Here is an 11,809-nt window from a genome sequence, read left to right as displayed (position 1 = left end):
GTCCCTTGTCAGCCACGGTCGCCCCTTACTCCCCTTGGAATTTTTCCTCCTCTTTGGAATGAACTGATCCTGCACCTTCTGTATTATTCCCAAAAATACCCACCACTGTTGTTCCACTGTCATCCCTGCTAGGGTATCTTTCCAGTCGACTTTGGCCAGCTCCTCCCTCATGGCTCAATAATCCCCTTTATTCAACTGTAACAATGACACCTCCGATCTACCCTTCTCCCTCTCCAATTGTAGATGAAACTTGACAATATTATGGGCACTACTTCCTAATGGCTCCTTAACCTCAAGTTCCTTTATCAAATCCAGTTCATTACATAACACTAAATCCAGAATTGCCTTCTCCCCGGTAGGCTCCAATACCAGTTGTTCTAAGAATCCATCACGGAGGCACTCCACCAACTCCCTTTCTTGGGGTCCAGTACCAACCTGATTTTCCAAGTCCACCTGCATGTTGAAATCTCCCATAACAACGGTAGCATTAACTTAACTACATGTCAATTTAAACTCCTGATTGAACTCGCACCCTATATTCAGACTACTGTTTGGGGACCAGTAGATGTCCCATTAGGGTCTTTTTACCTTTACAATTCCTTAATTATATCCATACTGACTCCACATCTCCAGTTTCAATGTCACTCCTTGCATGGGTCTGAATTTCATTCCTCACCAACAGAGCTACCCCAACCCCTTTGCCCACCTGTCTGTCTTTTCGATAGGAGGTACACCCTTGAATATACCTTAACGTGGGTAAAACACCAGGAGCAAGGATTTTGAGGTAAGTCCAGAAGGAAAATGTAAGGGTCACTGATCATAATCATCCCCTGCTTTTCGGATTCCAGAATGGGTTTAGATCACAGAAGAGTGGTAAATGTTACTTTGTTCAAAAAAGAGAGCAATGATAAGCCTAGCAACATCGGGCCAGTTAGTTTAATCTCAGACGTGGGAAAGCTGTAGAAGCACTAATCTGGTATTAATAGTCAAGTGGAGGAGGATAGATTAATTGACACCCGTGTTATTGAGGAATCTCTGCGTGTTGCCTTTCACATGGGACATGGGACGTAACTTTGTTTAGGTGTTATGCCCCATCTGCAAGGTTTAAGCAGGCTCTGGAAGAAATTCTTAATGGCATCAAAAGCACCCAAAGATGTTTTATCTATTTATCAAAGTTCCCTAAACAGCCTGCTTCTCTAAATAGCCTTGTCCTTTCACTGTAATCCAACATTGCAAGGCCATTTTGTAACATGAATGCCAACAATCCCTCCCCATTACAGGAAGCCATGCTCCATAAACCTTAGAAATGAAGGGACAGCGGTGACAAACACTATTAACAACGAAATTGGTGGACTCAATTCGTAACATGTTCAACTGGAAATCCATGTTTCTTTCCTTGTTTGCTCACCTATTCACCATGTAGTTAAAGTAGTCCCCACAGCAGAGTTCCTTCAGAATAAGTTGTGCAATAGGTCAGGAAAGTAGCTTCACAACAATCCCAATGCCAAATTGAAATGAGTTGTAATTGTTGACTTCTAAACCATGCCTGCCACATGCAAGTTGCAGTGAATTACATTATATCTGGATCATTTTAGTTAACTGTTTCAATTTTGCATGCTTTTCATTACTGATCATGGCAGTGTTCCTCTCTACACCAATCTTGAGGCATCAATGCCGACATTGTCTTCTCTGACTACTTCCTAGCACTGCCATTTCATTTCAGTATTCAGTATCCTTGGCACCAGTCTACATCTGTGGTTTTATTGCCTCTTTGTCATCAGGATGACTGTCCCAGTGATCATCTCTTCTACAAAGATCTCAAGGTAGCTGTTGTGAAACAGGTAGTTTGGTCATAGACTGGAGCTGTCAATGTAAATACAAATGTTCCGTAAACTTGCATAATAATTCCAACTGTGGTCAGATTTAGTGATGCCTTTCCTTTTCATAGGTGCTGCAGACATGACAACAATTAGCATTGCTTAATTTGAACAGGTCTGCAGAATTTCTAAAACACTCAAGTTTAAGAGCACTATGCAAACATTCTATTGAAAAATGCTTTCTATGCACATGGGTCGTTGGATGAAATTCATTTATGAAAATCGTACAATAAAAGCAATGAGTCAAACCCGCACTCACCTGAAACTCAGCTGCACTTTATTCCATCCATTCATCTTTCTGCATTGGAACTTCTGGACCAATGTATTTAGAATGAGCTAACTTATAAGGGGCACATGAGAAATCTCATGGTTCCATTCAAAGAAATATTCAATTCCATCTGCCAAATCCTCGTCTTAACAATTGTCATTAAATAATGATAATAATCACGGTACCTCACAAATAATTGATTAGCTGTGAAGTGCTTTGCCGTGTCCTGACAGTGAGGGTAAATGTGTCTTTCTTAATTCATAATACTTGCTCGTGCTGGATCTGTAGTATCTGACTTTAATCTAGCTCAATGGAAACAATTTGAAATAACTGAATATCTTCACCACAAAGAGTGATAATAATTACTGTTAAACATTTCATCCAACAATAACTCCAGCACTTTATTGAAAATAACATCGTCTCCATCTGTGATTCGTCCAACCACAGTGGTGTCATCGGCGAACTTGATGATGAAGTTCGCACTATGACCGGCTATGCAGTCATGGGTATAAAGTGAGTAAAGCAGGGGGCTGAGCACACAGCCTTGAGGTGCTCCCGTACTAATTGTTACTGAGGATGAAGTGGTTCCTCCAATATGAACAGACTGTAGTCTGTGGATGAGGAAGTCGAGGATCCAATTGCAGAGGGATGCGCAGAGACCAAGTCCCGTGAGCTTGGTAACCAACATTTTTTTTTTTTTTTTTTTACTGGAATGAGTTTTATTTACACAACATTTCCATGATAGACACTACTTCAGAGGGATGAATCTGGAGGAGTGAGTGGCACCAATACCAGGTCTACCGTGCTTGACAGGTTTGTAGGTGATAGAGAACTCTCCAAGATAGTGGCCGATCATTTCAGGCTTGATTTCAACCTGGTTGAAGGTTTTGCCGTTGTACACACCGACCATGCTGCCGACCATCTCCGGAATGATCACCATGTCATGAAGATGTGTCTTCACCACCTCGGGTATCTCCATTGGCGGAGCTTCCTTCTTGGCCTTGCGCAGCCGCTTGAGGAGGGACTGCTGTTTGCGGCGCAGACCCCTGTTCACACGCCTCCGCTGCGAGCACAATACAACTGCATCAACTGTTCATAGGACATATCAAGGAGCTGATCCAGGTCCACACCTCTGTAGGTGAATTTCCTGAATGTCCTTTTCTTCTTCTGTTCTACAGGGTCAGCCATGGTCGCCGCCTCGCCGGAAAAGCTTGGAAGGGATGATGGTATTCGCCGAGCTGTAGTCTATAAACAACAGCCTGACGTAGGTGTTTTTATTGTCCAAGTGGTCCAGTGCAGAGTGGAGAGACAGTGAAATTGCATCTACCGTTGACCTGTTGTGGTGGTATGCGAACTGTAGTTGGTCGAGGTTCTTGTCGAGGTAGGAGTTGATGTACACTATAACGAACCTCTCAAAGCACTTCATCACCACGGATGTTAGTGCCACTGGTCGATAGTCATTGAGGCACGTCACCTTCTTGGGCACTGGTATTATTGATGCCCTCGTGAAGCTGGTGGGAACCTCAGACCTCAGAAGTGAGAGGTTGAAAATGTCTGCAAAAACTCCCGCCAGTTGGTCTGCACAGGTCATGAGAACTCGACCGGGTGTACCATCAGGTCCAGGCGCTTTCCGAGGGTTCACCCCCCTGAAGGATCTTCTGATGTCGGCCTCCGTAACTATGACTGTAACACTGTCAGGGCGAATAGGGGCTCGGGAAGGTACATCAATGTTCTCCCTATCAATGCATAGAACGCATTGAGCTCATCAGGGTGTGATGCTTCGCTGTCGTTTGAGCCGCCTCCTGATTTCGCCTTGTAGGAGTTGATGGCATTCAAGCCCTGCCACAATTGCCGAACATCCATCTCATCCTCCAGCTTAGAGCAGAAGTCCCTTTTGGACATATTGATGGCCTTACCAAGGTTGTATCTGGACTTCTTATAAACCTCTGCATCGTCAGACCTGAATGCCCGGGATCTGGACTTCAGAAGAATGTGGATCTCATGGTTCATCCAAGGCTTCTGGTTAGGAAACACTCGGAAGGTTTTTGTAGGGATACAGTCCTTCACACATTTCTTTATGAAGTCTGTAATCTCTCCAAGACAGACGTGAAGCTCACCATTTGACCTGTTTTTACAAAATGTTAAATGGTCAGCTCAACATAGACTACAAGACCTACACCAAACCCAAACCAATTAGGAGCAGACGAGGGCATTCGATCCAATTTGTGATCCCAGCTACAAAGACAGATGTATACAGCAATTCGTTCTTCCCCCACACAATTAAAGCATGGAATAATCTCCACCCAACTATAGTTACCCAACCAGATGCAACTAAATTCAAAGTAGCTCTTTCTTCCCAATAACCCTTTCTGGCTTAAGCCCTCCCTTCACCACCTCCAGTTTAAATTCCATTTGGAATATTTTAGAGGACCAAGAAACCAAGAACCAAGAATGACTGTGGCGTATTCATTCAGGTCCGTTGCCAAGTCCCTGAACATTGCCCAGTCTACAGACTCCAAGCAGTCCTGGAGTTGTTCCTCTGCCCCCCACCCTGACCAGCTCTGTACAGTCCTCACATCTAGGGGTGCTTTCTTCAGTTGCTGCCTGTATGCAGGAAGAAGCAACACTGCTGAATGGTCGGATTTTCCGAAGTGAAGGTGAGGGATAGAGCGATAGCGTCTTTGATGGTTGTGCAGCAGTGGTCAAGGGTGTTTAAACCTCTGGCGCTGCAGGAGACATGTTGGTGGAAGTTAGGGAGCGATTTCTTCAGGTTGGCTTTGTTGAAGTCCCCAGCTACGGTGGTAAATGCCTCGGGGTAAACCGTCTGGTGCTTGTTGACCATGATGTGCAGCCCTTCCAGTGCCAGACGGACGTCTGCCTGGGGTGGGATGTAGACCGCGGTCAGGATGATGGCGGTGAATTCCCTCGGTAGGTAGAAGGGGCGGCATTTCACCGCCAGGTGTTCCAAGTGTGGAGAGCAGGAGTTGGATAGGACTGCCATATCTGAGCACCACGAAGAGTTGACCATGAGACAGACAATCCCTCCTCTCCCTTTCCCAGATGCCTGCGTTTGGTCCATACGGTGGATGGAGAACCCTTCAGGCTGGACCGCTGAGTCTGGGGAGCTGGAGGTGAGTCATGTCTTTGTGAAACAGAACACAGAGCATTCCCTCAGCTCCCTTTGGAAAAGCAGCCTTGACCTTAAGTCTTCCACTTTGTTTTCTAGTGACAGTTGGCCAGTAGGATGGTAGGGAGAAGGGGCCGAAGTCCCTTATGCTTCAGTCTTACTTCTAGTCCTGCCCGACGACCATGTTTCCATACTCCATGAAGCCCTCCTCGGTGTTTATGTGAGATCAGTGAGTTCAAGTCTGCACATCAAGAAAGTTGAGGCATCTGCTACCTGGACTTCATGCTGCCTTCAGGACGACTCTGATGGGAGGAGACAGTTGCCCACCTCTTTGCAGACTTTGGATTTGCTAAAAGGGTCTGGAGAAGGATGCAAGGATCCTTGTTAGAATTCACACCAAGTAGCTGATTAACAGAGGACTCGCTTTTTCTCAGGGACTTCAAATGTTACTGGAAGATCATTAATTCATGGAAAGATGCTCTTTGTTCTGCCTGATCCTCGTAGTCTTCCAGCACAATGTGATGTCCATAGGGAATCCTGCCAACTGGCACATTCCAGACTGCAGGAGTACGTGTGGAGGGGAACACTGAAGTTCAGTGCTGCCATTGCAAAGGCTCAATAGGAAAAGACCAGAGTCAAGGGCCCTTCATCTACTGGTCATTGAGGGGCTGTGTCTGGCCGGGAGGTCCCTCAAACAACAGAAGGGTATACATGGGTGGCATTGGTGCTATTTACAAATATGTGCCTTGTGAGCTGCTAACACCATTATGCATAGAAGCAGCAAGATTGAATTTATAGTCTGAATAACACTGAGAATGAAAAGAGCTTTGCTCTGTTCTATTCTATATATATATATTTTGATAAAATCTACTTCTGATATGTGAAATAAATAGTTTTGGTTGCCTTCTTTTGGTTCTTTTTGAGAGATATGAAGCAGATCATTAAAATTTGTGTCTTTTATCTTATGTGATATCTTCTCTACTAAAGGGCCTGTCCCACTGTACATGATCTGTATAGTTCAAGAGTTCAATATCATTCAAGAGTTCTCCCGAGTTTCCCCTGATTCGAACGTGGATAATTACGGTAATAGCCGCTCATAGGTACTCGGGGCTCTCGTGGACATTTTTCAACATGTTGAAAAATCTTCACGAGTCTTCACGAGCTTACTGCGTTTCCCGAGTACCTGCCGTTAGCGTTACGAGCCGCTAAGAGACGTCCCGAGCTCCGATGTACCCGCTACGTACATTCTACGTGCTTACCACGAGTTTGATTTTTTTTTTTAATTTGGGATAGCTCTTGAATTACCTCATACAATGGGACAGGCCCTTAAACCAACTGTGCAGAAGCATGTGAGCCAGAAAAAAATTGCCAGTAATTCAGCTATTGTGTTGTTTCTCTGAGCAGTAAATGGTTAAAGTTGGATATGCACAGATTGTCTGCATGATTATTAAACATGGGGTAGTGGACATTGACTTGCTTATTACAGATTATGTGACTATATATCATTTAAACACTACAGCAATTAAGATCCTTTTGATTTATTAAGCCACGGCATTAATGCACAAGGTTTAAGTACTTATTGATCAATTTGACCATTATTCTAGGGGAACATGCCAGAAAGCCAAATAGTTTCAGTCTGTGGGACAATAGGTAGAGATCAATGTCAGAATTAATGTGAATGAACATCTCTCCAGCGATCTCATGTCTAGAAACGTGAAATGAATTCCAATTCAGCTACGAGATGCCACCAGGTAGAACAGTACAAAATTTGTGGGTAGGCATGATCTGAAGCTAGGCTTTGGCCAGCAGTAGTAATCCCCCCTTGTGTGCTTTTGGAGTGCTATTCTGACCGTATATGAAAGATCATTTGGAAGGACCCCTTTCATTGACTGTTGATGATTTCAGGCATTGGTACTTTGGAGGATACTGCTGAAAATCACTTCAGAGTATCAGGGAATGAAGGAAGCTTCTTGGGTGGAAGATTGAAAACCTGTTTCGACGAATGCAATCAACCCGGCGTGCACAATCAAATAGAACAAGTTGTCCTACAGGCTATGCACGCCATACGCAAGAAGAAAAAGGAAGCTTCTGTTTAAGGCTAAGGATTGACATATAAAGCTGGAGCAACTTAACAGGTGAGGGAGAAAATGGGCATGCAATGTTTCGGGTTAGGACCCATCTTCAGACTAAAATACGCTTTGGTTGAGGGCTGATACAGCTTAACTTGATACAGCTATAACTTTGTCAGTCATGAATCAATTGTTTACATTATCTCTAAATCGGAATCCTGGAGATTCAAACTCCACTCAATAGCCTTGAGCCCAAACTAACTAACCAGTGTTTCACTGCAAGCTTCCCTTACACTGGCTGGTATGTTAAATATCACCAATGTGCATTACATGTCATTTAATCTTATTTGCAATATGTATGTTGAGTTAGAAGACCTCAAGTTCCAGCCACAATACAGGTGAGCAGTTCATTGTTGGACCGTTGATGTGCTGCAATACAAAAGGCATGGCCTTAGAAATTGGATCACGTGGCATTGTTTACTCAGTGCTATGCAATCTATTTCAAAGCAAATCCATGCCAGTCACAAAATTGGATTGGGCACTTCTTGCCACAATTTACAATAGCATGCCTGATATACTTGTGGCATCAGGTGTGTGCCTATTGACGTCATTATTTGCATGACACTCATTTCTGTCTCCATTGACATGAATTGTACCTCAAAGCTGCATGCTCAGTAAACATGAAGCAGTTTTAATGAAGCAAGAAGCAGATTGCGGAACTTGGTTGCTTTTCTCACAATTGAAGGAGTACAGGAATTACCTGACTGGTGAGCTTCATCACCCTAATGCAGTTTACTCGTCCACAATGTATGCCGCAACAAACATCATGTGCTTCCTGAAGCACTTAGTTTCTAAGGAACTTATTCCTACAGTAGCGTGTGGCTATATCTGTGTCAGTATGCATGAGTTTGTGGAATGCAAGAGTATGTTTCTGTGGGTAGATGTGTTTGCATTAAATTGCTGCGTTCTTACTCATCTGCCGCTCACCTTGATAAATCTTATGTCATAACGACTGCTGATATTACTTTTTGCTCTTGGATTCTCATTCTTCCTGCCATTTCCTGTCAAGCCCAAGCAACTATCCTCTTTCTCAACATACCAGCCTTTCCTCCTCGTATATATTTCAAGCACCGAGACTTTTCTTCTACATCGATGAGACAAAGCGTTGACACGTTACTGTTTCGCTGAACACTTGTGCTCGGTCCGCCAAGGCCTACTGGATCTCTTGGTTGCTAACCACTTTAACTCCACTTCCCTTCCCCTGACCTTTCTGTCCTGGGCCTCCTCCATGGGCAGAGTGAAGCCAAATGCAAATTGGAGGAACAGTACCTCATATATTGCTTGGGCAGCTTGCAACCCAGCGGTAAGAATGTTGAATTCTCTATATTTAATAATGCCTACAAATATCACTCTCCCTCTCCCCCTCCCCATCTTTGCCCACACCCCCCCCTTTAACCACTGGTAGTCGGTTAACCAGGTTCACAGTTTGCAACTGGGCTCACATGGGCTCACATCTGTCTCTAGTCATCAGGCAACCTGCCAGGGAACGTCCTTGCCTGAGGTCATCTGTTGCCGGCCTTGATTATTCATCGCTTCCAGTTTTTGCCCCCACTCTCGCTACAGCAATCAGTCTGAAGACGGGTCCAACCCAGAATGTCACCGATCCATTTTCTCCAGAGATGCTGCCTGGCTTGCTGAGTTACTCCAGCACATTGTGCCAACTTTTTTTTCTTTCCTGAAAATGTGACTTCTCCCTTCTCTGCGGCCTCTCTTTTATTGATGCCAGCCCTAATTAAGCATTGCTTCTGTCCAGCTGCCATTGGTGACCTTACATAGAAACATAGAAACATAGAAACATAGAAAATAGGTGCAGGAGTAGGCCATTCGGCCCTTCGAGCCTGCATCGCCATTCGATATGATCATGGCTGATCATCCAACTCAGTATCCCATCCCTGCCTTCTCTCCATACCCCCTGATCCCTTTAGCCACAAGGGCCACATCTAACTCACTCTTAAATATAGCCAATGAACTGGCCTCAACTACCTTCTGTGGCAGAGAATTCCACAGATTCGCCATTCTCTGTGTAAAAAATGATTTTCTCATCTCGGTCCTAAAAGAAACTCTTATCCTTAAATTGTGACCCCTAGTTCTGGACTTCCCCAACATCGGGAATAATCTTCCTGCATCTAGCCTGTCCAACCCCTTAAGAATTTTGTAAGTTTCCTTCTATGACCTTCTGTCACTGCTGTGCATCAGAGTTGACAGATGTGGAAAATTGACTGTACTCCTGTCAGGAATCGTGCAGGTCCCATTTCACCTCTTCTTCTGGGTGTTAACCACCTTGTTGCTTCTTCAAATACCTTATTTTGTGTGAGGGAAATGCTACATTGCTTTATTTTGTGTGAGGGAAACACTGTTTGTAGGGTGTACACAATTATCTTTCAATACACCAAAATAATGAAGTCCAATTCCTATATAGCTATCTTTTGGATGAGATCTGAGAGAGAGAATTGATTGTTTTCAAGGATCCTGCGGTGCAGTTTGAAATGAATTTTCGTCAGTTGGTTGAAGCCAGTAAAAGAAAAGAAAGAGAACATTCTCGCCCTTGTAAAAGGTTGATCTCTGATTCTCAATACAATGTTAATGAATATCTTCTGCATACCTTTGTAACCTTTTCATTTGTCTCAAGATAGCAAGCTGAACACAATATTCAAAATATGATGTAAGCAAATATTTATAAACATTTATTATTAGTGCTTCTTACACTTCCACATTGAAAGATTTATGGAACTGAAGCCGCAAGCATCACTTGTATTCCCTGCACAGCTTTAAAGATAACCTCAATTGCTCGATCTGATCCTATCTGTTAAACATCACCCTCCTTTGGGATTTTGCTGGGGGATATTTTCCCTTTTGTCGATTAGATAAACTAAGTGGCTTGCCAGAGCTCATCTGAGGAGAGTTAGTGTCAACCACGCAGATGTGTAGTTTCATATGAAGCAGGTTCAGTGAAGATGCAAGATTTCCTATGTTTGAAGGATATTAGAAAACGGGAGGGAGAGGGGGAGAGAGAGAGAGGGGGAGAGAGAGAGGGGGAGAGAGAGAGGGGAGAGAGAGGAGGGGGGGGAGAGAGAAGGAGGTGGGGGAAGAGAGAGAGAGGGGGGGAGGAGAGAGAGAGAGACGGGGGGGAGAGAAGACGAGGAGGGGCGGGACGAGAGGGAGATGACGAGAGACGGGGGGACCGATCGAAGAGAGGAGGAGTGCAGAGAGAGGGACGGGAGGAGGGAGAGATTGAGCGGATGAGAGAGAGGGGGGGAGAGACGAAGCGAGGTGGGGACGAGGAGACGAGGATCGAGCCGAGAGGAGAGAGAGAGGGGGTGCGGACGAGAGAGTGAGAGAGAGAGGAGAGAGAGACCAGTGGACGGGGGGGAGGAGAGAGAGAGAGAGGGGGGGGGGGGAGAGAGACGAGAGAGGGGGAGGAGAGGGGGGAGAGAGGAGGGAGAGAGAGAGAGGGGGGAGAGAGAGAGAAAGGGGAGGGGGGGAGAGAGAGAGAGAGAGAGGGGGGGGAGAGAGAGAGAGAGAGAGGGGAGGAAGAGAGAGAGAGAGAGGGGGGGAGAGAGAGAGAGGGGGGGTAGAAGAGAGAGAGAGAGAGGGGGGGATGAAGAGAGAGAGAGAGAGAGGGGGGGGAAGAGAGAGAGAGAGAGAGGGGGGGAGAGAGAGAGAGGGAGAGGGGGGGGGAGAGAGAGAGAGGGAGAGAGGGAGAGGGAGAGAGGGAGAGAGAGAGGGAGAGAGAGAGGGTGAGAGGGTGGGAGAGGGGGAGAGTGGGGGAGGGGGGGGGTGGGAGGGGGGGAGTGAGGGGGGGAGGGGGGGAGGGGGGGGGAGAGGGAGAGGGGGAGGGAGGGGGGGGGGGGGAGGGAGAGAGAGATGGAGGGAGAGATAGAGAGAGGGGGAGAGGGAGGGAGAGAGAGAGAGAGAGATAGAGAGAGAGAGAGAGAGAGAGGATGAGTGTTTTGAAGCAACCTTTCAAGGTTTTTGTTGATGGAAGAGGGACAGAGGCAGTGAGATTTCATAGTTTGACAATGTCGGACTGCTGAAACTTTCCTTTGTTCAAGGATTTCTCCATTTAGTGTGGAATTGCTGAGTTCTTCTGGACTGCCGTGGAAGCGGCTGTGGCTGGCGGATTGCCATGAGTGCCTGGAGATCTAGCAGCAGGAAAGACTTTGGTGTCTTAGACGTTTCTAGCACCTATTCTCTGCCCCAATACTGTTTTTGTGAAGAAGGTACTTTTCGCTTCCGGCAGTTACCGGAAACTTCGGAAGGGCTTCAAAAAAAGCCTCCCAAAAGCTGCTCACGGTTGTGGAGTTGAGCGAGGGGACTTTCCTTACTTCGGCTGGAGGAAACTGCTTCTGCTGCTTATCCAGACTGTGACTGTCTTTGAGATTCGCTTTTGAGCTGAGTTGCTGGTGTT

The 11,809-nt window shown here is 45.7% G+C and overlaps 1 protein-coding gene across 1 annotated transcript; it reads right to left on the bottom strand.

The window, feature by feature from the left end:
- Positions 1-2,832: 2,832 nt before the first annotated feature.
- Positions 2,833-3,359, bottom strand: LOC116978469 (40S ribosomal protein S15-like). Its single transcript, XM_033029625.1, is given in 2 exon segments — positions 2,833-3,213; positions 3,216-3,359. Coding segments are annotated over 2 exon segments (438 nt in total). The 5' UTR covers positions 3,334-3,359; the 3' UTR covers positions 2,833-2,893.
- Between the last annotated feature and the right edge of the window lie 8,450 nt (positions 3,360-11,809).

The sequence above is a fragment of the Amblyraja radiata genome, chromosome 11, assembly GCF_010909765.2.
Source record: "Amblyraja radiata isolate CabotCenter1 chromosome 11, sAmbRad1.1.pri, whole genome shotgun sequence".
Lineage (NCBI taxonomy): Eukaryota > Metazoa > Chordata > Chondrichthyes > Rajiformes > Rajidae > Amblyraja > Amblyraja radiata.
The sequence above is the reverse complement of the archived record's forward strand: the minus strand, read 5'-3'. Positions and strand labels throughout refer to the sequence as shown.